Consider the following 27,717-nt stretch of genomic DNA (forward strand, 5'->3'; position numbering starts at 1 on the left):
AATGCTATTGAGGCAATAATGATCCATGATGCCAGGAACTCTATGGAGTTTTTTATGCATAAACTATAAGTGGAGTTTTCATTGGAAAAGTTGGGAGAATGACTATTGACATGAGCTATGATAGGATTTTCCTGACTCAATTTCCCCAACATGACATTTCTTGAATGGAAAATATCCCATCTGGCTCGATACAAATTGACCAACTACACAACTTTTGCCTAGAATTGAAATAAAGTTTACTTTATGCCCCTATTCTTTTATAGTAAATTTCTTTCACAGCAAATTATGGCAAATGACATAATCATGTCAGATAATGAGGATGAAAACAATATTAAAACTTTTATATAAGCTAATTTTGGGAGCATATCTGAGTTACTATATATAGTAAGATGTAGGTATGAGATTTGACTTATTTGGACCAGAATTTTAGTCCTTATATCTTCCAAACAAGTAAGTAAGTGTTTAGCTTTGTCATATATTCCCAGCTATATATCCCCAATTACATTAAAAATTCTTTAATTTCTCAATGCGATAGGGATAATTAGGCAAATGATGCATAGATTTGTGAAGCTAGGATATTCTGTTATTTAGCTAATATGAGAACTGTTTGTTCTATGTTAAAGAAAGGAATATCAGTACAATTCTTAGAAAAATGGCTTTTATTCTGTCTTACAACATCTACTTTTGTTATTAATTTGAACAGAGTTAGAACTTGAAAATGTTTTATTGTAGATAATTTATGATACGATGCACTGTTTTAAAATGAAGTTACTTAAAATTGGTATTTTGTATCCATTGTAGAACCTTTTATTACAACAGAAGTTAAATCTGGCAACTTTTATATAAATTCATTTTTCTTCTTTTGACCAGCAATTAGAGTTAAGGGACTTGCCCAAGATCACACAGCTAGGAAGTATTAAGTGTCTGAAGCCAGATTTGAACTCCTCCTGATTAGAGGGCAGGTGTTTTATTTACTATACCATCTAGCTGCCCCATGAATTGATTTTTGTATTAAAATCCATCATAAAATTGGCTTCTGATTTGTTTGTAGATTGAGATATAAATGATAGATATAGATGGTAGATAGTATATCAACATGAAAATTGGCCTAAAATTCCCTGGTCTAAAAGATTCCAAATTTGATTTTCTAATACTAACACCTAGATTTTTCTAGAAGAAGGGAGACATCTACTTTTATTTTTCCTCTTTGGGTCTTTTATCTATAAGGTCTATTTATCAAAGGGGATTATCTTCTCATTTTATCAATGTTATCAAAGGGGATATTGATTTTGTCAGTGTTACCAAAGGGGATTGCCCTCCTTGATTTTGTCAGTGTTATCAAAAGGGATTGCCCCTTTTGATTTTTGTCACAGCATCATCTTTTCCTTTTTCTTCTCACATTGTCTCTTCTCTTAAGTCCTATAGTTAGAAATACTTAATGAAGTGTTTGATGGACATGTTTGTCCATGATTGTCTTTGGTCTTATTATCTTTGGTCTAATGAACATTTTTTATTAATAACTGGCTGGCCTTATTAGTAAAATGATTACAAATATTTAATGAAATAAAACTAATTTTTTTTTAAGTTTACAAAATATTTGAAGAAATAAAAACTAAGAGATATAATTCATGGCATGTCACCCCCAAGGATAGGATTCAATCTTGGAGAGAGTCCTTCCCCCAAAAATCACTAATTTTGTCCTTACCACAGATGCCTCTGAGAATATTGACCATAATTCCTATCTAGGTCTCTACAAATGTGGATGAAATGGTCCCCAAATTCACTTAAGATGCATTTTAAACACTGCCTATTAGATAAAGAAGGGTGTTCATTCCACTTCATAGGAATTGCAGGACTTCTTCGAGTTTGAGCCAAGGTAGTGGAGTGAAGCCAGGAAACTGCTGGAGCACTTCCAGTTTCCTTTGAAAACCACATGAAACCAAGCCTCTGAACAGTCTGACAGAATAAAACCACTCTCTAGCTCAAGATAGACTGGAAGGACTTCAAGAAAGGTCAGTCTTATTGGAGTGAAAGGAATGTTCACTCCAGCTCAGATGGTAAGTGGGAAAGCCAGTGAGAGGGTCTTACACATAGCAGATCAGCAACTGAGACCCTTAGTTTTTAGTTAGAAATAGCTCAGTTGAGAAGCAGACCAGTAAGGCAACCCCCAGTACCAGCTCAGAAGGCAAATTCTTGGAAACCAGGCAATTTCCTGAAAAGAGCAGGCAAAGAATCCCTGAAAACATAAGGGTCCCCGTGCTCAAAACCAAGATTCAGAGCTGCACAGGAAGCTTGAGACAGCACCCCTCTATTAGCCCAGGAAAAGAGCTCCAACCATTTTGGAAATACCAAAAGAAAAGGAAAGACAAATGAACAAGAAATTGAAAAGAACCTTGACCATAGAAAGCTACTATGGTGACAGGGAAGCCCAAAACACCAACTTGGATGAGGACAAAATGTCCACAGAGGAAATTTTAAAAAGTGATATGAATTGGTCTCAAGCTCAAAGTCTTAGAAGTGCTCTTAAAAAACTTTAAAAAGCAACTAAGAGATGTTTAAAGAAAAAAAAATGAGAAAAGAAATGAGAGGTATGCAAGAGACAATCAATATCTTGGAAAAGGAAGGTAAAACCTTAAAAAAATACAATTGACCAAATGCAAAAAAAAAAAAAAAAAAAAAAAATTCACTGAAGAAAACCACACCTTGAAAAGTAGAACTAATCAAATGGAAAAAGAGATACAAAAGCTAACTAAAGAAAATCGCACATTAAAAACTAGAATGGGGGAGGCAGCTAGTTGGTGTAGTGGATAGAGCAGCAGCCTTGACTGAAGTCAGGAGGACCTGAATATTTCTTGCTGTGTGACTCTGGGCAAGTCACTTAACCCCAACTGCCTCAGCCAAAAAAAAAAAAAAAAAAAAAAAAAACTAGAATGGGGGGAAATGGAAGCTAATGACTTTATAAGACATCAAGAATCAGTCAAACAAACTAAAAAGAATGAAAAAATGGAATAAAACGTAAACTATCTCCTTGGAAAAATAATTGACTGGGAAAATAGATCTGAGAGAGACAATTTAAAATTTTTTGATCTACCTGAAGGCCATGACCAAAAAAAAGAGCCTGGATAGCATTATTCAAGAGAATATCAAGGAAAACTGCCTTGTTATTCTAGAAACAGAGAGGGAAATAGTCATTGGAATTGCAAAAAACACTTAAGAGGACTCACAAAAACCCAAACAACTAGTATAAATGTTTTTCCTCTCTGGAGTATATCACCTTCCCCAAAGACTCTAAAGTCCACACAGCTAGAAAGTGTTAAGTGTCTGAGGCCAGATTTGAACTCTTTTCCTCCTGATTAGGGCAGATGCTACCATCTAAGCCCCATGAATTGATTTTTGTATTAGAATCCATCTTATAAAATTGGCTTCTAATTTCTGTTTATAGATAGAGATATAGATGATAGATATAGATGGTAGATAGTATATCAACATGAAAATTGGCCCAAAATTCCCTGGTCTAAAAAATTCCAAATTTGATTTTCTAATACTAACATCTAGATTTTTCTAGAAGAAGGGAAACATCTACTTTTTTCCCCGCCTTTGTATCTTTTATCTATAAGGTCTACTTATCAAAGGGGATTGCCTTCTGATTTTATCAATATTATCAACGGGGATATTGATTTTGTCAGTGATATCAAAGGGGCTTGCCCTCTTTGATTTTGTCAGTGTTATCAAAAGGGATTGCCCCTTTTGATTTTTTTGTCAAAGCACCATCCATCTTTCCTTTTTTCCTCTCACAAGCAGCCCTGGACATTTTAGTAAGTTCTAAAACATCCCTCTTTAGTTCTCACAATTATGAGTTCCAGAAATCCATAGGATTTGGAATCCACTCTCCACCCTGAAGAAAAATGAACTGTTAGCAAGGTAATCCCTTTTCCATCAGACCTGCACTGTCTGAACTGCTCATGGAAATAGAAGAGGACAAAGTTTCATGGTTTTCATCCTTGCTGAGTATCTAATTTCATATATAAAAGCTCCTTCTCTCCAGTGCAGCCCAGGAACTCCCTGACTTTCTCTAAAAGGCTGTATTCCAAGCATTCTATTTTCTTTCCAAAAGGCTGGTATTATTGCCTAGTAACTCTCCTCTCTATAGAAAGCTTGATCCCTCAACTTTTTAATTTAGGGTTGCTAAGGGGGGTAACTATGAGTCTGGTGTTGCCCAGGAATTCCTTCTTCACTCTTTAGAAGGTTGAATTCTCAAACTTGAATTTCAGAGTCCAAGAACTCCTCTCAGCTCAGCCAAATGGTTGTGAGTACATGTGATAATGCCTCTGGCAGCTCCCAGGTGGGGAAAGATCATTATCAAATATTGGGTCATTCTTAGACAAGGACAAGTCTGCAACTAATATGTGTATACACACACACACACTTAGGCCCAGAAAAAAAAGGGGAGCAGGTTATCCCAACAATAATTCAAGCCAATCAATTCATCCTCAATTACTGTGGCTGATCTTCCGTAAGGCACCAAAGAAAATATTATATTATTCTTATCCTTCATAAATCGATGCAATGTCCCAAAGACTGACCTCTCTCCATGAGCTCATCAAGTTGAGCAAAGAACTTTTTTGATCAATACTTTACACACACACGAACCAGACATAAAGCAATACAAGAAACAAATGTTAAACTGTGATGTTTTAAGAATTCAAAAAAAAAGTTAAGATATTGAGAACTATAATGATCAGGGAAGGCTTCATGGAACACCATAGAAGGGTACCATGGAAAATACATGGGATTTGAAGCAAAGTTAGTTGCTTTTTGCAGATGATATAAAATAGTTTAACTAGAGAACCATGAGAAAGCAACCAAAAAAATTAGTTGAAACAATTAAAAACTTCATTAGAATAGCATGATATAAAACAAACCCATTTTAGTCAGTCTGAAAGGTGTAAGGTAGTACTTCAGAACTGTTTTATTTTGCATTTCTCTAATCAATTGTGAACGAGAGTGAGATCTTTCAAGACAGTGGTGAAAATCGAGTAAGGCTTCATCTATTTCAAAGTTTGAGTAGGCCTGAAGGACGTTAAGCATTAAGTCAAGGGCATACTTAAAGTGTCTCCTCCCTGCTATTCCCCTAAGGGCATACTTAAAGTCTCCTCTCTTCCATTTTCCTAAGGACATACTTAAAGTCTCCTCCCTGTTATCCCCTAAGGACATACTTAAAGTCCCCTCCCTGTAATATATCCCCCTGAGGACATACTTAAGCCCCCTTCTTGCTATCCTCCCTATTTCGACCAAATATGGGCAATTGTGTACTTATTGGTCAAGTTCAATTTCTTGGGTACTTTGCGCGTTTAGAATGTAAGATCCTCAGCCAATAAGGATGAGGGTCAGTGGTGGGAGGGGGAATTTGCGTTAGGGATTAAAAACCTTGACCTTGCCCCCTACAGTGCTTCCTCAATTCGATTGTATGCTCGATGGGTGTGACGGCCCGATTCTCACTAGAATGTATAATAAACTTTGCTTTGCTTCTAGAGATCTCTCCAGTCTTTTTTTTTTATTAATGGTTTCTGACCCACACAATAGTGATTTAGAGCATTTTTTAGGTAGCCTTTAGATGGCTTTAATTTAATCAGCTGAAAATTGTCTGTTCATATAGTTTCACCATTTATCAATTGGGTAATGTATTCTTATAAATTTGACATAGTTCTTTATATATTTTAGAAATGAGACCTATATCAGAAACACTGGCTGTAAAAAACTTTCCCCAGTTTGTATTTCTCTTTTAATTTTTTTTTCTGTTGGTTTTGTTTGTGTTTAATGTAATCAAAGTTGTCCATTTTGCCTTTCATAGTGTTTTCTTTTTTTTTCTAGTTTTTCTTGTTTAGTCATAACAGAGTCAATTGCCACCTTGGGGAACAGTCTTTTTCAGAAGGACATATAAGCTTGAGCCTGTGACCATGATGGTCTTTGGTTTAAAAGAGACGACTAAATGACTACTCCTTTATTAAGATGTTGGCATTATTGACAAAATAATTAAATTACTCAGAAATTATGTCTCTCAAATATGTTTAAATGCTGCATTGCTCATAGTTGACTTGTGCTAATATTTAAAATATTTATATTTAAATAAATAAATAAAATATTTAAAAATAAGAACATGACCTATATTAATTTTCAGATGTACTGCAAAACAAAAAACTACCACAGGGTTTCGGTGTAGAAATAGACAGAATAATAACAGAATTCAGATCTCAACTCTCTGACGATTCAACTTAACTCTTTATTATCCCCTACACTTAAGCCCCATGCCCCTTATATTGTCTCCAAGCTATATAGATCACTTGAAGCATCTGTTTCCTTTGCTCCTATTCACTTGCTAGAATTTATTTGAGGTAGACAAAAATCACAAAACTGTGTTGAGTAGGCCCACTATGAATTTGTTATATATGATTTCAACTTGGACTTTAGCTTTTTGTACCTCCCTAATTGATTCATTCTCGCTCTCACCACAGTGGCTATTCGAGACCTTTTCATCTTTCTTCAAGTCTTTCATGGCACTTCCTTTCCCTATTCTTTTTGCTAAGAACCTTGCCTCAAATTTTATTTTAAAATTTATTTTTAAAAATCATGGAAATTAGATTCTCATTCTATAGCATTTTTATATCTCCCCTCTATCTCTGATAAAGAGGTAGCCTTCTTCTTGCCAAAGCCCAATACTGCTATTTACATCTTCTCTCCCATACCCTAGTATCTTCCCTAGCAGATTGTTTCTCATCATCCTCACTTTCTCTCTTATCTTCAATCTCTCCTTATCTACTAGCTCCTACCTTGCTGCTTACAAACAGACCTGTGTCTCCCTCAGCCTTTTAAAAACCTCCATTTGTTCTAATCATCTCAGCTTACTATTATTTCTTCTCCCATTTTCAGCTAAATTCCTTTTAAAGACCTTGAATGCTCAATGTTTCCACTTCCTCTCCTCTCCTTGTCTCCTAAACATTTTGTAATCAGGCTTTTAGCTTTATCACCCAAATGAAATAACTTTCTCCAAATTTAGCAATTTCTAAATTGTAAAACGGTCTTTTCTTAGTGCTTATCCTTCTCAGTCTGTCTTGACACCATTTACAAATCCTCTTCTCCTACATATTCTTGCCTCTGTGGGTTTTCATAGAACTGCCTTCTTCTAGTTCCCTTCTTCTCTTCTCTACCTTTGATCATTCTTTTCTTAGTCTCTTTGTTCTCTTAACTCTCCATGTTCCCCAAAACTCAATTCTAGACCATTATTTTTCCCCCAATACTATTTCACTTGGTGATCTCATTATTTCCATGGATTCGATTACCAATATAGATGATTCTCATATTTATATGTCCAGCCGTGATTTCTTTTCCCTATCCATATCATCACCTGACTTTTGGATACATAAACCTGGATATCACATAAATGTCTAAAACTCAACATGTCAAGGCAGCTAGGTGGTATAGTAGATATAGTACTGGTCCTGGAATTAGGAGGACCCGAGTTTAAATCCAGCCTCAGATACTTGATAGTCACTACCTGTGTGATGCTGGACAAATCACTTAACTCCAATTGCCTCACAAAAAAATAAATAAAATAAAATTCATCATGTCTAAAACAGAACTCATCTTTCCACCAAAGTCCTTTCATGTGATAATACTATCTGGTGTCCCTATCCTCCCAGGCCCCATGGACTTGGTATAATTCTTATATTCACCCCATATGTAATTTTATCATTTTGTCCTTATAACAGCTTTCATATATCTCCACTTCTTTTCACTTACACTGCCACTACCCAAGTTCAGTCTTTAATTATCTTTCATCCTGACAATTACAACAATAGCAACAAAAATAAACATTAATTTAATGTCTGCTATGTTGGAGGCATTATGCTAAATGCTAGAAATATAAAAATAAGCAAAAACCACTCTCTGCTCTCAAAAAGCTGAGTTTTAATAAAGACAACCTGAAAACTATGTACACATAGAATACATGTTAGATAAATAGGGGGGGAATCAACAACCAAAGCACAGAGATTAAAGAGGACTGGAAAAAGCTTGTTAAAGAAGATTTTAGTTCAGATTTGAAGGAAATCAGGGTGAAGATAAAGAGAGAGATACATGAACTGATGCTAAATGAAGTGAGTAGAACCAAGAAAACATTCTACATGGCAACAAGATTATGTGATCAACTATGATGGACGACTTCAATAATGAGGTGATTTTGGCCAATTTTAACATGCTTGTTTTTTTGTTTTTGTTTTTTGTTTAATTTATGCTTCTTTTTTATTAAAGCTTTTTATTTTCAAAACATATGAATAGATAATTTTCAACATTCACCTTGCAAAACTTTGTGGTCTAAAATTTTCCCTCCCTTCTCCCATTTCCTCTAGATGGCAAGTAATCCAATACATGTTAAACATGTGCAATTCTTCTATACACAATTTTCATAATTCTCATACTGTATAAGAAAAATCAGATCAAAAAGGAAAAATGAGAAATAAACCAAAATGCAAGCAAATTACAACAAAAAAAAGGTGAAAATACTATGTTGTGATTCATACTCAGTTCCCACAATCCTCTCTCTGGGTACAGATGGCTCTATCAGAAGACCATTGGCACTGGCCTGAATCATCTCACTGTTGAAAGGAATTACGTCTGGTCAGAATTGATTATGGTATAATCTTGCTGTTGCTGTGTATAATGATCTCCTGGTTCTGCTCATTTCATTCTGATGCTCACATCAGAGAAAACTGGATGTTGGGGGATTCCATTGCTCTTAGGGGATCTTACCCTCCATTCTCTCATCTCATTATTTGCACCTCATTAATTTCCTTAAGTGGTATGATATAGGACATAGTCTGATCATTTCCCTCTTGATCCAAGCTTTTCAAGTTTCTATCCTGGGTTTAGGTCTGAGCAAAGAACCTATGAGCTTGCCTTGTTTATAATTTCAGTAGACTGCCACTGTACTCAACTGTGATTAGCCAACTGGAGAGTCCTATAGGTTGAAAGTGACAGAGTTATAGATTCTGCTTTGGTCTAGGATACTGAGCTTATTATTCTGCAACAGACAGCAGACAGGTGGAGGTTGGAAGGAAGACCTTGCAGTTTCCTAGTGTCAGATATTCACAGTGCTCAAACCACTCAGTTTATGTAGGTTTCTTCAGGCCTCTCAGAAATCATCCTGCTGATTGTTTCTTACAGAACAATAATATTCCATAACATTCATCTACCACAATTTATTCAGCCATTCTCCAGTTGATGGGCATCCACTCAGTTTCCAGCTTCTTGCCTACAAAGAGGGCTGCCACAAACATTTTTGCACATGTGGGTCCCTTTTCCTCCTTTAAGATCTCTTTGGGATATAAGCCCAGTAGAAACACTGCTGGATCAAAGAGTGTGCACAGTTTGATAACTTTTTGAGCATAGTTCCAAATTGTTCTCCAGAATGGCTACATCTGTTCACAACTCCACTAACAATGTATCAGTGTCCCAGTTTTCCCACATCCCCTCCAACATTCGTCATTATCTTTTCCTGTCATGTTAGCCAATCTGAGAGGTGTGTAGTGGTATCTCAGAGTTGTCTTAATTTACATTTTTCCGTTCAAATAGTAATTTAGAGCATTTTTTCATGTGACTATAAATGGTTTTAATTTCTTCATCTGAAAATTGTGTATTCATATCCTTTGACCATTTGTCAAATTCCAATAGATTTGTGATGGAGAGAGCCATTTGTATTCAGAGAGAGGATTAAAATATGTATCATAACATAATATTTTCATCTTCTTGTTGTTTGCTTGCTTGTCTTTTTCTTTTTTTAGAAGAATTACATGTTTAACCTATATTGGATTACTTGCTGTCTGGGGGGGATGGGGAGAAAAATATGGAACACAAGATTTTGCAAGAGTCAGTGTTGAAAACTAAATTTTCATGTTTTTGAAAAATAAAAAGCTATTGTAAATTAAATAAATCAATTTTCAGCTTTTTAAAACCTTGCTTTAACTCTTCCAGAAATTCTAGTTGGGTTTGTAACCATACTGCATTTTGGGGAGACCTTGCTTGTAGATGTTTTAGAATCATTTTCTTCTAAATTGTCTTAGAGAAGATATCTTCAGCAGTGGGCAAGGTCCTGTTAGGAAGTCTGCAAAGACAGGTTTGACCAATCCTTGATTATATCAGGTACACTTTGGGGTAAGGGCTGAGGAGCAGTTTGAGCCACTCTATTGAGCCACTCAATAGAGGACTATTAACTATGAGATCTCCAACTGAATGAGATCACAACTCAGAATTTGAGGCAGTGGAAGGGGTTTGAGTGACTAATCTTCAATTCAATAGAAAGTGGTTATTACTTCTCTGGCCAAGATCTTCAATTGAATAAGATTATTTATCTGGTTGTTTCCCTTATGGACAGAAGGGTATGCCCTGCTAAGGTAAAGAGTCCCTTTACCACCCTTCTCTCACAGATTAAAGGGACACAGTTTCAGGCCTCCCAAAGGTTAAAGGGGACAATATTTACATCATAGATATCCTCTAAGGCTTTTTTCGAGGTTCTATTCTCCTCTTCAGAGAATTCTCACGATTTCATTTATTATCTCAATTGGGACACCTCAAATCTCTGTCTTGTCTTGATCTCTTTCCAGAACCTGAGTTCCATATCTCCATCTACCTGAGGTTCTTGTCTTTTTTTTTCCCCCAACAAGGTTGATCTGAAAATACTTTGTTGACTATAATTGATTGTCTTCTCAATTGTTAGAGGAGGGGCTAGAGGGAGAAAGAGAACTTGGAGCTAAATTTTTAGAAAATTATTATTTAAAATGTAAGTGGGAAACATTTCGCAAAATAAAGAGAAACACAAAAGAATACAGAAAGATACTGAGGCTCAGTCTTTCAGGGATAGCAATAGCTACTCGTAGTATGTAACGGTCCCAAGAAAGGAACCCAGGTTATTCCTTTGCCTAATTCCTGAGCTGCTGCACTGCAGGAGGTTGGGCGCGGAAGGAGACCTCAGAGTGCAGAGATCCGCTCTCTTAAGACAAGACTCGCTGAGCCAAGTCCCGTGAAGCCTAGCGAAAGAAGCGTGAGTTGGAAGAGCGACTCCAGCCCTCGAGGCCCGGAGCCTGAGGAGACACAGGTTCTGTGCGCAGGATTCCAGTGCCCAAGGAATGAGAGAGAGCAGGGAGGGAGGGGAGCAACCAGCCGGGGGCGCAGGCGCAATAGACCGTGCAGGACTGGGAGTTGCAGGATGTGTGCTTTGGTTATTGACTTGGTTTTCCACAACTATTCCCCTCTTGATAAACTTCCCCATCCCCAATTAATTGTCTCCTCAGGTCTCAGCGTCCCATTTGTAAAAAATGATAGGCACACACCAAAAAATCTGCTTGCAAGGTGCTTTCCACTTCCAACTCTCCCTCTAAGTCCCGGGAAATGGTCCCTGGACTAACAGGGCAGCCATTCACTCTGAGCCTGCGCAGTAGGCGGGCCAGCAGCAGCTGCAGGGAAAGGAGGAGGGGAAGTCAGAGGTTAGGGATTTGCGTTTCGCCCGCAGAGCAGCTAGGAGGCGAAAAGGCGGGAAAGGAATGGGGAAGGGTGGGGGAGAGATTGAGGGGGGGCGGGGCCTAGTCCAGTTCCATCCCCATTCGGCCCCGGATAGGCGCCTAGCCCCATTGCCCCGAGGTAAAAAAGGCCCTCCTTACGGGAGGACGCCGGCGCGCGGATTCTGCCGCGGAGGCTGCTGGGAGCGAGCACAGGCTGAGGTAGGGCAGGTTGGGGCGGGGCTGTGTTTAACGGCCGGGTTCGCGTGTGGGATTGCGGGAGGTTGCGTCTTCAGGCTGTCCCCAGGTCCGGGGCGTTTTTAAGGTCCCTGGAGAATTCAGGGCCGGTGAGGGGCTGCTAAAGACGATGCCTGCCGCTATAAGCCCCTTAAGGTCAAGGGTCATGGATTTCGAACTGCTCAGAGCTGTATAGGACATCCATCCCTGGTTCCCTTGCTTTACGGACGGAGGGAGGGAGCAGAGGCCACCTCCCTTCCCCCGGGTCACAGCTGGCCTTGGAACCTCAGTTGTGCAATAGACAAGAGAGCTGGACCTTAAGCAGGAAAACCCTAGGAGTGGCACCCTCAGCAAGTCAGCTTCATCTGTCCTATCCTCTATGTCCTCATCAGTAAAAAGGGGATAATAAAAGAGTTTTACTTCTTGAGTTGTTGCATGTCAAGTACTTTGTAACTTTAAAATGCTCCATAAATTATAGCTATTATTGTTCTTGACTCCAAATCCAGAGTCCTGGTCCCATAGGATGCTCCTTGTTCCTGTGTAGGCCTTATTTTCCTTAGTTCATATAATGGCATTGAAAATACATGGTTTCAGGATAGCAGTTCTCTGATATTTTGGTGAAATTAGCTGAAGAAGTTATTGTGCACTGTTATAGGAAATGTTATGGGTTGGAGTCAGGAGTCATGCCTCTGATAAGCTGGTTCTAGCTGGTAGTGAGCCTCAGTTTCCTCCTTTGTAAAGTGGAGATAATGATACATATTATTTAAATCTTACGGCTGCTGTGAGAAAACCAAACACTTATAGACTTTTTCCGGCTGCTTAAGACTATTGCAATAGTCTCTTAATACCCATTCTTGGTAAAAGTTAAGATATTCAAGGCCTTTTACAATCTGGTACCAAAGGTGGGAACCTTTCCAAACATATTTTTCCCTTCAGTACATTTTATGTTCCATTCGAACTAGATTACCTTCTCCCCAAATGCCCTATAATTATGCTCCCTTACCTTTGCTCATATTATTTCTGATTTCTAGAGTTTGCCTAATTAATTGCTAATCCATTCCTGGAAGGCTGATTCAAATGCCAGCTTGTTCATGATCCACATCCTTCCCCCTTGCATTATATGTAGTAAAGAATCATAGCATTTAGAATTGATTAGAATGATTTAGTCCAAATTCTTATTAAGATTTTTTTTTGTTACTTTCCTTATCTGATCAATTGAGAGCATAGACCTCAAGTGGGTCTACAAACATTAAGTGATTAAATATATGGTAAATAAATGAGTGAGGCAAAAAGATCTGTTAATTGCGGTAGACTTGAGTTGTAATGAGGGCTGGTACTAGCTAGCAGTAGTGGAATGGAGGAGGAAAGGATAGAGATCTCTCAATGTTAGAAAGTGAAATCAACACGACTTTTTAACTGAATTCGAGAAATGAATGAGGTAAGGAGAAGAATTAAAGGTAATCTGAAGGTTATCCCACAGGGTAAATGGTGGTGCCATAGAAAGAATTAATGTTCTAAGGAGCAGAAAGTAGGTAAGAAGATAAAAAAGAAGAGCTGAGCCAGGTACATGAGTTGGAGGCCCTGATAGGATATCCAGTTGGAAATTTTTAGAGATTACAAGAGAAGTCAGACCTAGGAGGGTGAATTGCCCCACTTAGTGTACCACTTACTTTCTTCTCTCTTTGGATTCTAGGTAGATTTGACAACTTTTTCTCTCTCCTTGCACTAATGTTCCTTCTATCCTGTCTCCTTCAGCAGATTGCTCCTGTCATCCCCACTCTCTCACTTATCTTCAATATTTCCTGTCTTGTCTACTTTCCTTCTGCCTAGAAACATGCCCATATTTCCTGCATCCTCACAAAAACCTCATTTAATCTATCCATCTCTACTAAATGCCTTTTTTCCCATGTCTTGTGCCTTTTGAAGCTAAATTCTTTGAATAGACTACTTATAATTTATAATTCTTTTAACTGTTTACAATCAAATTTCCAAATTCATCACTTGTGTTTGCATGGACTCTTCTCCTCCTTTACTTGGTGATTTCAGCAATTTCCATGGGTTCATTTATTTGTATGCTGGTGATTCTATTTTCCTATCCAGCCCTAATCCCTGTGCTCATCTACTTTCAACTTTGAAAGTCTTGCTTGCATCTCCAACTGCCTATCAGGCTATCTCAAATTGGATGTCCAATAGACATCTTAAATTCAGCATGTCTAAAAGAGAACCCATTATCTTTCCCCAAAAAACTCTCCCTCCTTTCAATGTTCCTTCTCACTGTCAAGGACACCACCATCTTCAAAGGCTCTCAACTAGACTCCTCTCTACCTCTAACCCTTCTTCTCCGTATACATTTCCAGTAACCAATCTGTTGGCCAGTGCCTATTGATTTCACTGTTGTAACATTTCTCATATTTGGCCCCTTTTCTCCCCTGGTGAAGGCCCTTATCTCTTTATACCTAGATTATTGCAGTAACCTGATAATTGGTCTGACACAAGTCTCTCCCCAATCCAGTCCATCCCCCGTTGAGCTGCAAAAGAGATTTTTGTTGTTGTTGTTGAAGCAATTAGGATTAAGTGACTTACCCAGGGTTACACAGCTAGGATGGGTTAAGTATCTTGAGGTCAGATTTGAATTTGGGTCCTGTCTTAAAGCACAGATCTGACCTGTCTCCTCACTGCTTAGGCAGTGCCAGAAGTCGATTATCATCTTTAGGATAAAATACAAAATCTGTTCAAAGTCCTTCATAACCTAATACTATATCCTATCTACCCCCATACCTTGGTTCTTCAATTCATCGACACTAGCCACTTTGCTGTTTATCAAATAAGATACTTGGGTATTTTCTCTGGCTGTCCTTCATGCCTGGAACTTTCTAATCTCTTATTTTTCCTGAATTCCTTCACGCCCCCACTAAAATTCCACATTCTTCAAGAAATCTCTGCTTATCTCTCTTAATTTAATTTGAGTGCTTTCCCTCTTTTGATTATTTTCTATTTTGTATATAGATGTTTGTATATAGTTATTTGCATGTTTTTCCCATTAGATTGTGAGGTTTTTGAGGACATAGATTATCTTTTGCCTTTCTTTGGCCTGTGACTTAAAGTAGGAATTAAGGCTTTAAGAATTAAATGAGATTGTCCAGATAGAGAACAAGAAAGAGCAGGGGTCCTCAAACTTTTTAAATAGGGGGCCAGTTCACTGTCCCTCAGACTGTTGGAGGGCCGGACTATAGTAAAAACAAAAAAAACTTTGTTTTGTGGGCCTTTAAATAAAGAAATTTCATAGCCCTGGATGAGGGGGATAAACATCCTCAGCTGCTGCATCTGGCCCGCGGGCCGTAGTTTGAGGACCCCTAGTAGATCCTTGAGAAACATCTACACCAAAGTAGCTAGAAGATAGAAATGAAGGAAAGAAAACAAGATAGAGCTAGGTATCTCTAAAGCAAAACCTTCAGGAGGACTAAGTAGGAAATAGTGTCAAAAACTATAGAAGTCAAAAGGCCCCGGGCATTTGGAGATTGTCATTGGTGATTAGAGCAGTTTAAGTAGAATGTTAAGAGATAGAAGTCATTGTAAATTGTGTTGCAGATATGAAGTGTTGAACTTTTTCACGTCTAGCAGTGGAGATAAGAGAGATGGGTTGGGAGTTGGATGGGTTAGCTAGAAGGAAAGATGTTTTAAAATCAGAGGAACTATATATTTATAGACAAATGGAAAAGAAGAAATTGAAAAATTCATGAGAGAAAGGGATAATTATTGGATCAAGATACTGGAAGAAGTGGGAAAGATTGGAATCAAGGAAGGCTGTACATAAAGCAATTAGCTGGAGAATGAAGATAACTTCTGTGATCAGAAGGGAAAGAATAAATTGATATTTGTTCTTAGTTCCCTCTTCTCTCCAGTTTCACACTTTCAGCCTTTCAGTACCAAATTCTATTCTCTTGCCCCTTTGCTGTAATATCAGAGAAAGAGGGGTCTTCTTATCAAGACTGCCCCCTTTATATGTGCCTTTGACTTCATTGCCTTCTGTCTTGTCCAGGAGTTTATCCTTTCAAAGTATTCCTTTTCTCTTTTTTTCATCATTCTCTTTTTATCCTACTTTCTAGCTGCTTTTCTGATGCTTACAAATATATCTCTTTCATCCTTAAAATATTTTCACTTGATTCTTCCATCCTCAAACTTTGTCTTCAACTTCCATTCATTGTCCCTTTTATGTCACTTATATGGTTGCAGAATTCACAATGCCTTTCCTGTTCCTAGATTCATCACTCATTTCTATAGTTCTACATTTAAGTTTTATAAGATAATTTATTTTTTCAGCTGTCTTTTTTAGATGAAAAAACACATTCAGAGAAGTTGGGTGGACACAAACCTACTGAGTTTCTTAAGCTGCTGAAAGAGATCTTAAAATTCATGGAGAGAGACTTCTCTCACTTTAAGGAGAAAATGAAGAGAGAGTTGACTTATTCACACATCAAGTTGTAGCAAAGCCAGAAGTTTATCCCAGATCTCTTGGCTCCCATTCTAGAGTTCTTTTAAAAACTTTAAACTTGACTGCCTTCTCTACTGGGCCTCTGTCTGAGTCAGAGACTGAAGCCTATAGCCTACATTTGGCCCTACATGTCCCTCCTTTGGCACATCTACTTTTCAAGGAGAGTGAGCTGCCTCACTTGTTTTCCACTCTCTTTTGAACTTTGCCAAGAGTCTGGGCAGGTTTGACCACCTTCTTCCTGTGCTCCTGTCCCACAGCCCAAGAAAAAATCTGAGCAACGCACTCATGATGATAAAACCTGCCAAAGTGTAAGCAGAATAGACATGTGCTTCCTGCTGCAGAAAGACAAGACTCACTGGCCTGGTGTCTGGTCCTCAAATGGAGGCAAGAGACCAAGGGCAAGACATGAAGCTCCCACCTCTGCATATGGTACTGGAGAAGCAGATCCTGGCACTGCAGAAGCAGATGGCCAAGAACCAGGCTGCTTCCTGGCAAAAGCTGAAGATCTCCCAAGAGGCCCAGCAGAGGCAAGCAGTACTTGTGAGGAAGCTGCAAGCCAAGGTAAAGTAGCTGTGGGTAGAGTTGGGGACAAGTGAAAAGGAAGAGACATATCTAAGAAGAAAGTCCTCTCAGGTGGTGAGGGTGGTAGGCTAGAAACTTTAAGTAGAATTGTTTAGTTCCTTTCATGTGCAAAATGAGAATGCTAATCTGTTCATAAATGTAAATGATTTCTCTTGAGAATCTAAGCACATCTCTAAACTAGTATTGTCTCAATCCACTCTGATAACGATAAGTCACATGGTCCTTCTGGGTTTGCTGACGAATCCCAGCATCCACCAAGTGTAACCTGGGCCTCTTTTTTTAGGTACTACAGTACCGGAACTGGTGTCAGGAGCTGGAGTCCCGTCTAGAGAACATAGGGGTAAGTGAACATGGGCTCTGAGTATCCATGTTGTGTTTTCTCTGGGCATTCGACGAATTGATATTACATGAAATATAAGGAGGCCATATCTAGGCTGAATACTCTCACTCCTTTGCTGCTAATGCCTACTGGTCTTCATTGTTCTGCTGGCTCCTATTTTCTGCTTTTGAGGGGGTGGTCAGTATCGGTCCCTTTTCCCCTTACCTCTTAAAGCATAGTTGTATAGGTGCCATCGTGAGGTTTCTGGCACCTCTCTGCCTGCCAGCTGAAACCTGTGAAACAGGAGAGAAGAAATGAATTTGTCTTCCTGCAGGTGCCAGTGCTGGTAAGCTCTCTGTGTGCCTGTGTTTCTCTGTGTGTGCACACTTGAGTGCTCGTCTCAACCTGCACATGCCAAGGATGAGGGCCAAGTAACATGTTGGTGCCTTGGGGCACCTGCTCCCTGTGGGAGAGTTGGCCTTCGGGGGATATTCCCATGGCCTGCTGTTTTCTGTGGAAAAACTTCTTCAGAGCGAACCTCCCTAAAGGGAAGAGGGGAAGAAAGTCAGGGGAAGGGGTATGAAGGCTTTGGTCTAAGTAATATGGTAGAGGTAAATAAGGCTTTTTTGTTTTATATGGTTCAGGGCCCTATTCCAGAGAGGTGGGAAAATGCTGACGAGCCTAGATTGGAGCAGCTGCTGATCCAGCTGGATGAAGAGCACCAGAGGTGAGGACCCCAAGTTCTTCCAAGTGGATAAGGGACTCCTGGTTTCAGCTGCCACATTTACTGACAAGGGCCAGGGCCAGTACTGGCCACCCCCCCTCAGAAGTTAGGGAATTAAACCACACCTATATTTACTGTTTTTATCCCTATCCCAAATCAGATCTGAGAGTTTGGTGAAAATGAACACAAAGCTTCAGCAGCACCTGGAGAACGCAGATGTGGTGAACAAAGCGCTTCAGGAGGATATGGGAAAATTAACAGTGGATTGGAGCCAAGCTCAGGATGAGCTGGCAAGGCGACAGAGTGACTGGCAAATGGAGAGAAAGGTAGGGTGTGCAGGGAGCCCAGCCAGGCCAGCTGTTGAATGACATGGGGTTTCATTTGCTCACAGTGGTATTCTTAATCCAGAAACAGAGCAAGAAAGAATTAATTTGGGGCCTCGTCAGGAAACTGCATTGTCAATGTTCAGAACCTTTGTAATAGTCTCCTTGGGGTCTCGGCTCGGTTCTCTACTGTGATGGCTTATTCTTGACTAGGAAGTCTCATTGATAACCCAGGGACTCTATTCCTACAGAGGGGGCTTCTGCCTACCTATGAGGGGGTGGGGGAACCCAGCTGGGATGGAAGTTTTCTGACACCATCAGTCTGGTAGAGAACAGTGAGCTGGAAAAGGTTCCATACTCCTGGACTGACAGTGGTGACCTCTGACCTTTGAGATGACCTTAGTTTCCAAACATTCAGTTCTTCAAGGGCTACCTGAAAGGGGAACACGGCCGGCTTCTCAGCCTGTGGCGGGAGGTGGTGACCTTCCGCCGCTACTTCTTGGAAATGAAGACAGCCACTGACAGGTCAGTGAGGAGAAGGGTATGGGAGGATTTGAAACTTGAGTGGGAGTAAGGAATGGGAGCTTATTCTCCTCCTCCTTTCTAATGTCCATCAGGATGGAATTTGAACAGAAGTTAGTGACAAAGTAAAAAAAAGACTATGAGATGGAGGAATAACATGACATAAGAATATGAACAGGCTATATGTAGCAGTAAGATCTTGGGAAAAACTGTCTGACCAGAGCAGAGGGGATATTTGGGGGAATAGTGACAAATTGATGCAGTTGATTCCTTCCAGAAATAGCATCCTCAGGGTTCAGTAGGCTTCATTTCATCACACCCTTTGCCAGTTCTTCCCAGATTTTTTTGTATTCTCTCAGGGACTTGGCTGAACTAAAGGCTGAACATATGAAGATGTCAGGTTCCCTGCTAACCAGCTGCCTGCACCTGAGCTTGGAATTACAATCCCAAGAGGCTCAAGGGTCAGGGAGACTGGCTGGCGGTGAGTGGGCCCATCTGCAACTACTAGCCAGAATCCAGGAGTTGGAGAAGGAAACACATGAAAGAAACCAAGAACTTATCCTCCTGAAGGCCAGAGGAAATGTGGAGAAGACAGAACTTCAGGATAGGTGAGATGATAGGGAGCCTAGAAAAGGATATTAAAGGCAAAGCAATCCTACAAGGAGCTGGATGTCGGTGTCAAATAGGTGGGTAGTAACCTAGACCCCTCTTGGGTTTGTTAAACACTTACTGTATGCCAAGCATCAGGCTAGTCATGAGAGAGTGCAGAGATGATAAAGAAACTATCTGTCTACCAGATATCGGAAACTATCGGACACATATAAATAGGTTATACAAAAGAGGAAAAGGAAAATTCCTGGAAGAAGACATAGCATCTGGAGAGATTAGAAAAGGTTTCCTGTAGAAGGTCACAGCCATGCCGAGTCTCCAAGGAAAATAGTCATTGTGAAAGGCAGAGGTGAGGAGGGAGTAAATTCCAGGTAGAGGAAATACTAGTTGAGCTTAAAGACACCAATGGAAGAAATGAAATGGATGAGGAGCATTTGAAGGCTAGTTTGTCTGAAGTATAGTGTGCATGAAGAGAACAATGTGTGATAAGATTAGAAAAATGGTTTGGGGGCAGATTGTATTAACCTTTAATTCACCTTTGATTCTAGGGGAAATAGCTACTGGAGTTGTGAGCAAGGCATAGACATGGTATGACTTGTGCTTTAGAAAATCATCTTGTAGCTACGTGAAACATAGGTTGGAATAGAGAGACTCTTCAGGTAGGGAAACCAGTTAGGAAGCTATTGCAATAGTACAGGTGAGAGGCCCTGAACCAAAACTAGGGGAACTAGAAGAAAGGGGGCTATATGAGAAAGAATGAAAATTCCAAGATTGGGAACCTGGAGGGATTGGAAGGATGGTGGTGCCTTTGACAAAAACAGTGAAGTTTGGGGGAAAAGAATTCTGTTTTGGATCTTCCTGTGAGATATCCAATTTGAAATGTCCAGTAGGCTTCAATAGGTTCAGACTCAGGAATACCTAGGGCTGGATTTATCTGCAGAAAGATAATAATTGAACCTTACTGAAGTTGCAAGATCAGTAAGATAGTTTAAAGAGAGAAGAGAAGCAAGCCCAGGACAGAGCCTTGGGGGATGCTTACATTAGTGTACAGCTTCTTAAACTGTGGTTTGCAATCCTGTATGAGGTCTCATAACTGAATATGGGAGTTACAAAATTATAATTTTTTATTAGTAGATGTTTAATTTGTATAACAGTTATATAAAATTACTGTACCAGAGGTCACATAAAAATTTCTTGGGCGAAAAGGGTCATGAATGGAAAAAGTTTAAGAATTCCTGATTTAGTGGATGAAACATGGATGAAGATTTCAGGAAACAGAGGTTATTGGGCTGGTAGGAGGAGAACAAGGAGAGAGCATTGCCACAAAAATCCAAGAGAAAAGATAAGTAAGCATCAAATGCTACAGACATCAGAAAGAATGAGATTGAGGAAAAGGAGATAATATTGGGTAGCATTGGTAGTGATTTCATTTAAATGATGAAGCACATTGCAAATACTTGACAAATAGAGAAAGTGGAAATAATGAGTATTGGCAGCTTTTTTCTCTAGGAGTCTGAATGAGAAAGGGAGGAAAAATATGGGAGAATAATTTAAAAGATGGGATAGTAGAAACTAGAGAAATTTCAAGGATGAGGGAAACTTAAATTTGTTTATAGAAAATGGGGAAATGGAAGATTAAAGGACATTAGAAATGGGGAAAGAAGGATTAAAGATCAGGGAGAGAAAGGGGATTATTGTGGGGGCAGTTTGCTGCAGAAAATGGAAAGTAATGAAATCAAGGGTACCCATAGGAGCCACATCTTCATTAGAATAAAGGAAGAGATGCCAACTGGAAAATGCAGTTGAAAACTACAATTGTGGCATATTGCTGATCTTTGTTTCTTTTGGAGAATGTTTTTTCCCAATCTTAGATTTCCCTCTTGGAATTTTGCCTCTACTAGACTAGCTGTTGAGGTAATAATGGGACATCTGAAAATCCCATGGAATCTTGAAGGGGATCATAAGAAAGAGTCACCTTGCAGATCTTAGGTGATGTGTCCTTTCCTTAAAGTATTTTAGGATCACAAGATAGGAAAATAACATTCAAAGACTATGATTCTACAGAAAGTCCTTAATCCCTTTCCTTCAGTTTCCATTTATGATGACATCTCACTATCAGAAATATACCAACTAAACTTTATCTGGGCAAAAAAGTGGGGTCAGGTAGTCAACTATGGATAAATACAAATGCAACCATCTAGCATTCTGGGCTATCATTTTCAGTCCAGGAAAGGGCATGTGCATCTTCTGAAGATAATGACTTACTGTGCTGTTGCTGAAATCAAAAATCAATGTCAGTCAAAAGGGGATTGGAAACACCACAAACCTGTGTTTGTTCCAGATAGCATTTGGAAGCTTTATACACTTATCTTATCAAAATACTTCTGAAGCATAGGGAATCTAAAAAGCTTCAAGAAAGGCCAACTAAAATGAACAGGAGGATGAGATTGCTGGTAGAGGACAATAAAAGGACAGGAAAAGACAGATTGGGAACTATAGATATAATTAAAGTTTTAAAAGACATGCTAGGAATGGAAAAATAAACCCAGAGAAATTCCAGCACTCTCAAAGGGTCAGAACTAAGGAAAAAACTTTGAAGGCTAAAAGGTAATGTAGGCAATTTCAGTTTACAAAGTAGGTGGTTGTACCTATAAAAATGATACAGGCTGAAAATACAAATGACTACAAAAAGGATAAGCTCATGAATGACCAAAATTGTAATCAGTGGTTCATAAAAATAAAGAAAGTTGAGGATATGCTTTATATTTAAAATTGATAAAATAGCTTTAAACTGTAACATACTAATAGGTGCCTCTATTAGAAACAGAATTCTGGAGGGATCACAAAACTTTCCCATAGTGGCGATTCTAATGTTCTTATTGGCTCCAGGGTACTTGACATCAAGACTAACCTGGGCCTGGAGAGCTCCAAGCCAGAGCTTTCCTTCATCTTTCAAGCCCTAAAGCAAGTGTTCCAGCCTTGAGTTGTGGTAAATTTGTGCATGTGTTCTGAATTGCTTTTGGTTTGAATCTAGGCGTTAGTATTGTGTGATATTGATGAGCACAGAGAGGGTTCTGGGAGCATCAGAGAGATGTGGGAGTATTGATGGGTGCTTTCTACTCAACACTGAACTGATGTCCAACAGTAATGTTTGTTGTGTACTTCGCTTTAGGGTGACTGAACTCTCTGCCTTGTTGGCTCAAAGTAAAAAACAAAATGAGGAACAAGAGAAGAAGATTTCGGCTCTTAAGGACACCATGGATATCCTGGTATGTAGTTTTTGTTTGGAAGAAGTTGGAGGTGGAGGGCCCGGTCTTCTGTGTAAGCCAAGGTGGGGTAGCTTATACCAATGAGTAACCAGTTGAAGGATTTAGTTTGAACTTAAGGATCTTCAGATTTTGGCAATTTGGGTTTTTAAGTCCAAATAATTGCCAAAATCTGACTATCCTTAGGACAACTCTGGTAAAAAATATTTAGCATGTTCCCTTGGCAGAGTAAGGCTGATTAATATTTTAAAAGGAAAACTGCGTAAAGAAGATGATAGCAAGACTACTGAGTAGTTATATCATATGAAATACTAGAATGTGTTGCCTGGATAAAAGAACTTGAGATGGGACGTAATCATTGTCTTTAAATATCTGAAGGACTATTATTTGATAGGAATGTTTACTCTCTATTACAGAGGACAGACCAGTATAGAATCTTACTTTGAGTGAGTACTTTTCTGTCTAATAATAGAAAGCACTGCCTTGTGAAATAATGAACTTCCTTTCACTGGGATGTTAAAGGGACTAAATGACCTCTTATCAGGGACTGACTTAGTAGAGGATTTTGTAGAAAATTGGATTACTTGACCACTAAAATCCCTATCAGCTTTAATATCCTGTAGTTCTAAGGTATTCATGCTATCACTTACAAAGAACTGACCCTACTTTAATCCTCTTAGATCTAAGTATTCATCAGCATTGATACAACTGAAGGAAATTAAAGAGAAATCTATTTTAAGCCTTGCTTCTAACATTTTTTTTTGGCTCAACACTTGGCTTCAAATAGCATTTTTTTGCTACTCTGAGGCAGTACCTATTTCACTTTTCGTTTCTCTGAATGACCAAGGTGAACATGGGATTGGATATAGTTTAGTATTTAGACTCAGGGGCAGCTAGCTGGCTCAATGGATAAAGCACTAGCTCTGGAATCAAGAGGACCTGAGTTCAGATCCAGCCCCAGAAACCTAACATTTATTAACTATGTGATCCCAGGCAAGTCACTTAACCCCAATTGCCTAGAAATTATTTTATAATTTATTTTTATAACTTATAATTGCCTAGAAATTATTTAAAAAATAATAGATGCAGTCAGAAGAAACCTTTCAAATTTTTCTTCTGAAAGTTGCTAGTTATATGACTATAAACAAGTTACTTCACCTTATATAGTAGCATGGCCCAAAAGAAATATGAGAAGATAACTTCTTCATCCCTCCCTTTAGCAGAGCTGAGAGGCCCATAAATATGTATATTGTATATTTTCAGACTTTTTCAATATGTTGATCAATTATGCTGATTTTTTCCCCCTTTTCTTTTTTGTCTTTAAAAAAAATGCTAATATAGGATAGCTCTCTGAGAGGGAGAGGGATACTGGGGGAAAATATAGAGATGTAAAAAAATTGGCAATCAGTAAAAACAATTTTTAAAATAATACTCAAAGCACCTGAATGGAGATGTAGATCACAAGAGTTTTTGTGACATTAAATGAGATAGTTTATTTTACTTTGCACATTTTAAAATGCTATGTAAATATTGGCTATTTAATGGCAGTTGGACTTATTGAGAATCAATTTCTGTCTTGGGATATAGCTGCAGTTTGTGAATTCTTAGCTCATATCTATGTTCCATTCTCCATTTAGGAGATAAATCATTCAGAATTAATAGAACATGAGGCATCTCTCACCAAAAATGCCTGGGATGAAAAGTTGTCTCTTCAGAAAGTGATCAAGAATATAACTCAGGTATGGGTAAGCCAGAGATATCTTCCTTGGGTAACCAAGACAATAGTATCACTCACCACCACCTTATTTTTTGGGTTTTTTCTCACAGTTCAAAGAAATTCATCAATTTAAGTTTAGGACTTAATGGGTAAGTTTTCTTGAGGTTACATATAGAGAAAGACTCGAGTTTGAAATATAAAAGGGATAAATTAATAAAATAAACAATAATAAATCAAATAAAGCAAACAAACAAATAAATAAATAAGTGGTCATTTTTAAATACTAGAAAAGGTAAATCCTGTACCTACCCAGTGAGATGTCTTTTCTCTTCACTGATTGAATGTTTGAGGCCAAAAACTACTTTGAATTCCTATTCAGTGAAATTTTTTTCACTTTTCCTTTATTTTCTATAAAGTGTTCATTCTTCAGTATATTTTTATTGACATAGTAAATTTTGGGTTTAGGGTGGGAACAATGGAATTCTATTTTATCTTTTAGAATAAGGGCTCACTAGTATATTGCATAATGGAATCATATCTCTCTCCTTGTCCAAATCTCAACAGGTTAAAAAGATGAGTTGAATCTAACAAGAGGAAATTCGATAGAAATAAACATATACTCCTTTATATAGGTTTAAAAAGTAAATTGCAGAAGTGTAGAATGGGGAAGATTATTTTGGATAGCAATTAATGTGAAAAGGGTCTGTATTTTTTTTCCCACTAAATCAAACTCCAAGTCAATGATGTAACACAGCAGCCAAAAAGTTTAATTCTATCTCAGGCTGCACTAATGAAGTGGTGTCTAGAAGGGAGGCAATATTCCTACTGTCAAACCTTTGTATCTAGTACTAGGTAACATATTTTAGGAGAGACAGAATGGTGGAGGGTCTGGAAGTCATGTTATATAAGCATTATATTGAGGAAAATGAAGATGTTTAGCCTGGAGAAGAGAAGGGTAAGGAGAGATATACTTGTTCAAAACTAAAGGGCTTGAAACAGGAATTAATTTGCCTTGTTCTAAGTAATTCTAGTGGTGAGAGTAAGGACTAGAAGTTAGAAGGAGGCAGATTTCAACTGTGCCTCTATGACTTTGAAAACGTGGGTTAGTGGGGCCTTACTTACGGAATCCACTGTAGGAAAGGTTCCCCTTTAGTGCTGGCTGGGAATAGCTATACTTGGACATTGTATTTCAGGTAGTGGTAGATGACAGTGAGAAGCAAGACACTGGAGTGGGGAGCTCCTTGGGGCTGGAGTCCAGTGGCTTCTCCTGCCATCTTAATTCCGAAGAACCAGATAAGGCTGTGACACTAGTGCGCTCCGTTATGGCCAAGCAGCAGCAAGCAGCCCAGGTAAGAGGGGCACTCCCTGGGTCGTAGGCTTAGGCATCCGGCCTGTCCACACTCCGTCATTATCAGCTCCATGTGACCTCACCTTGTAGAGATTTAACGTTTTTAAGCATGTTTTTCTAGTACCAAAAAAATACCTACTCACAGCTCACCTGTCTCATTATAGCATTGCACGCATATAGGAGAGACACAAGCTCTCCTAACATGGTACTATATATATAATATAGTACTATATATACATATGAGTACTATATGAGAATTGCAACTGGAATTTTTGGATTTTAGGAATTTGTCATTCCCAAGCCCAGAATCTTTGCCTCAGTGCCCATTTCCTGTCCTCTTTCTCTAGCTCCAGATCTTTCTGCTGCTATTTTACCTCCATATCCTGTCAGAAAATCCCTAGATTTTCTTCCTTAGTTTCTTGACTCCCGAACTTATTTTAAAAAATCATGCCTTAGAAATAGTGGCAGCCTCAAAACCTCAGGAGTCCAGTTTTAATGATATCCTGTTTCTGTTGTTAATTTGGCCCTGCTTCATTACACCCAACCCTACTTGTTAATCTCTTGCATCCCTCCCAAGATAACCATTTGATTTGCTGTCTGGTTCCTATTATACCTCCCTCCAGGACCTGAGGCAGCAGCTTTCTACCTGTCAAGAGGCTGTGAGCTTCTGGCAGCAAGAGTATTCCCAGTGGGAGGAGGAAAGGGAGTCCCTGAGGCAGCGACTGCAGAAGCTCAGTGGAGAACGGGATGACCTGGCAGGACAGACCAAGGACCTCCAGGGGGCAGTGGACTCTGTCAATAGGTAAGCAGCCCTGCTGGTTGGTCACTGAGCCTTTCTGCCCCAGTCTGCTGCTACTTTTGAGGAAAAGGAAAGAGTGAAATTCGGGGACTTGTCTGTGCCATCCTTGCAGAATATTTTGTTAAACCTCACAGTTCTTAAGATCTTTATTGCTTTTTGTTGTCCTTATGTTGAACCCTTCTGATCTAAGAAAAGAATCTTTGGGCCCAGTAACAGAGGTGGGGAATTCAAAGGAAGCACCTGCTAGTGACTGGCATGGGTAAAGACTTTTGGTCCCAGAGTCTGTGGTCACTCCCATTCTCCTCCCAGGGATCGAGAGCACCTGGAAAAGGTTAGGGAAGAGCTCCAACAGCGGCTGGAGGTTCTGGAACAGGAAGCCTGCCGTCTCCGCAGGTTCAACACAGAGCTTCAGTTGCAGGGGGACTTGGCTCAAGATAAAAAGGTAGAGCAGGAGGAGCAGCTGCAGCAGGCTGTTCGGGAGAGGGATTGCCTGTGAGTATTGCCACATCTGTTTTCCCTTTGGTATCTGACTTTGAGTGCCCCTCAAAGCTATTGCCCTTTTGTCTTTTCCTTTTCCAACATATACTTTTTTTTTCTTCTGAGGCAATTGGGGGCTAAGTGACTTGCCCAGGGTCACACAGCTAGGACATGTTAAGTGTCTGAGACCAGATTTGAACTCAGGCCCTCTTGACTTCAGGGCTGGTGCTCTATCCATCTCGCTACCTAGCTTCCCCACCCACCAACATAATGCTTCTTTGGAAAATGGGTCAATAAGAAGCATAACTGAAATTGGGTCCAATTATATGACTGTTTTACAAGGATAGAGCCCCAAAAGGAGGCAAGAAAGAGGAGTTTGGGCTGGAAGGTCAAGTTGGATCTCAGGTTTAGATTTTGTTCAACTAGTAGACTTTAATGAACCTCATATTAAAAAATATTTTAATGGCTCTTTTCCCCAAATGATCCTATAGGATCATATGACTGAAAATGAGAAGAGGTTTATAGAGGTCATCTAATCCAAGTCCCACTTATCATTTTAAAGACAAAGAAACAGAACTTGATAGGTGAAGTCATTTACCTAAGAAAATCATAGATTCAGGATTTAAACCTGGACTTTTCCTCTAAATCCAGTAGTTTCCCTGTACAGATCCCTGCCAGTAAGACTCCTACAATATGCACCCACAGAACTGGCAGTTTATTGTGAGGAGAGAGTAGTTATGTTTTCAGTGAGTATCC

General features: G+C 39.1%; 1 protein-coding gene across 1 annotated transcript in view; it reads left to right on the forward strand.

Annotated features, from left to right (window-relative positions):
* Positions 1–11,657: 11,657 nt before the first annotated feature.
* Positions 11,658–27,717, forward strand: part of CEP250 (centrosomal protein 250) — a 39,770-nt gene continuing 23,710 nt past the window's right edge. Inside the window, exons 1-12 of the mRNA XM_051979191.1 lie at positions 11,658–11,768; positions 16,533–16,836; positions 17,141–17,197; positions 17,821–17,903; positions 18,061–18,226; positions 18,642–18,748; positions 19,105–19,353; positions 22,527–22,623; positions 24,258–24,359; positions 25,531–25,686; positions 26,309–26,487; positions 26,794–26,976. Coding sequence (XP_051835151.1) covers positions 16,654–16,836; positions 17,141–17,197; positions 17,821–17,903; positions 18,061–18,226; positions 18,642–18,748; positions 19,105–19,353; positions 22,527–22,623; positions 24,258–24,359; positions 25,531–25,686; positions 26,309–26,487; positions 26,794–26,976 — 1,562 coding nt within the window. The 5' untranslated portion in view covers positions 11,658–11,768; positions 16,533–16,653. The remainder of the gene's footprint in view (positions 11,769–16,532; positions 16,837–17,140; positions 17,198–17,820; positions 17,904–18,060; positions 18,227–18,641; positions 18,749–19,104; positions 19,354–22,526; positions 22,624–24,257; positions 24,360–25,530; positions 25,687–26,308; positions 26,488–26,793; positions 26,977–27,717) is intronic.

The sequence above is a fragment of the Antechinus flavipes genome, chromosome 2, assembly GCF_016432865.1.
Source record: "Antechinus flavipes isolate AdamAnt ecotype Samford, QLD, Australia chromosome 2, AdamAnt_v2, whole genome shotgun sequence".
NCBI classification, from domain to species: domain Eukaryota; kingdom Metazoa; phylum Chordata; class Mammalia; order Dasyuromorphia; family Dasyuridae; genus Antechinus; species Antechinus flavipes.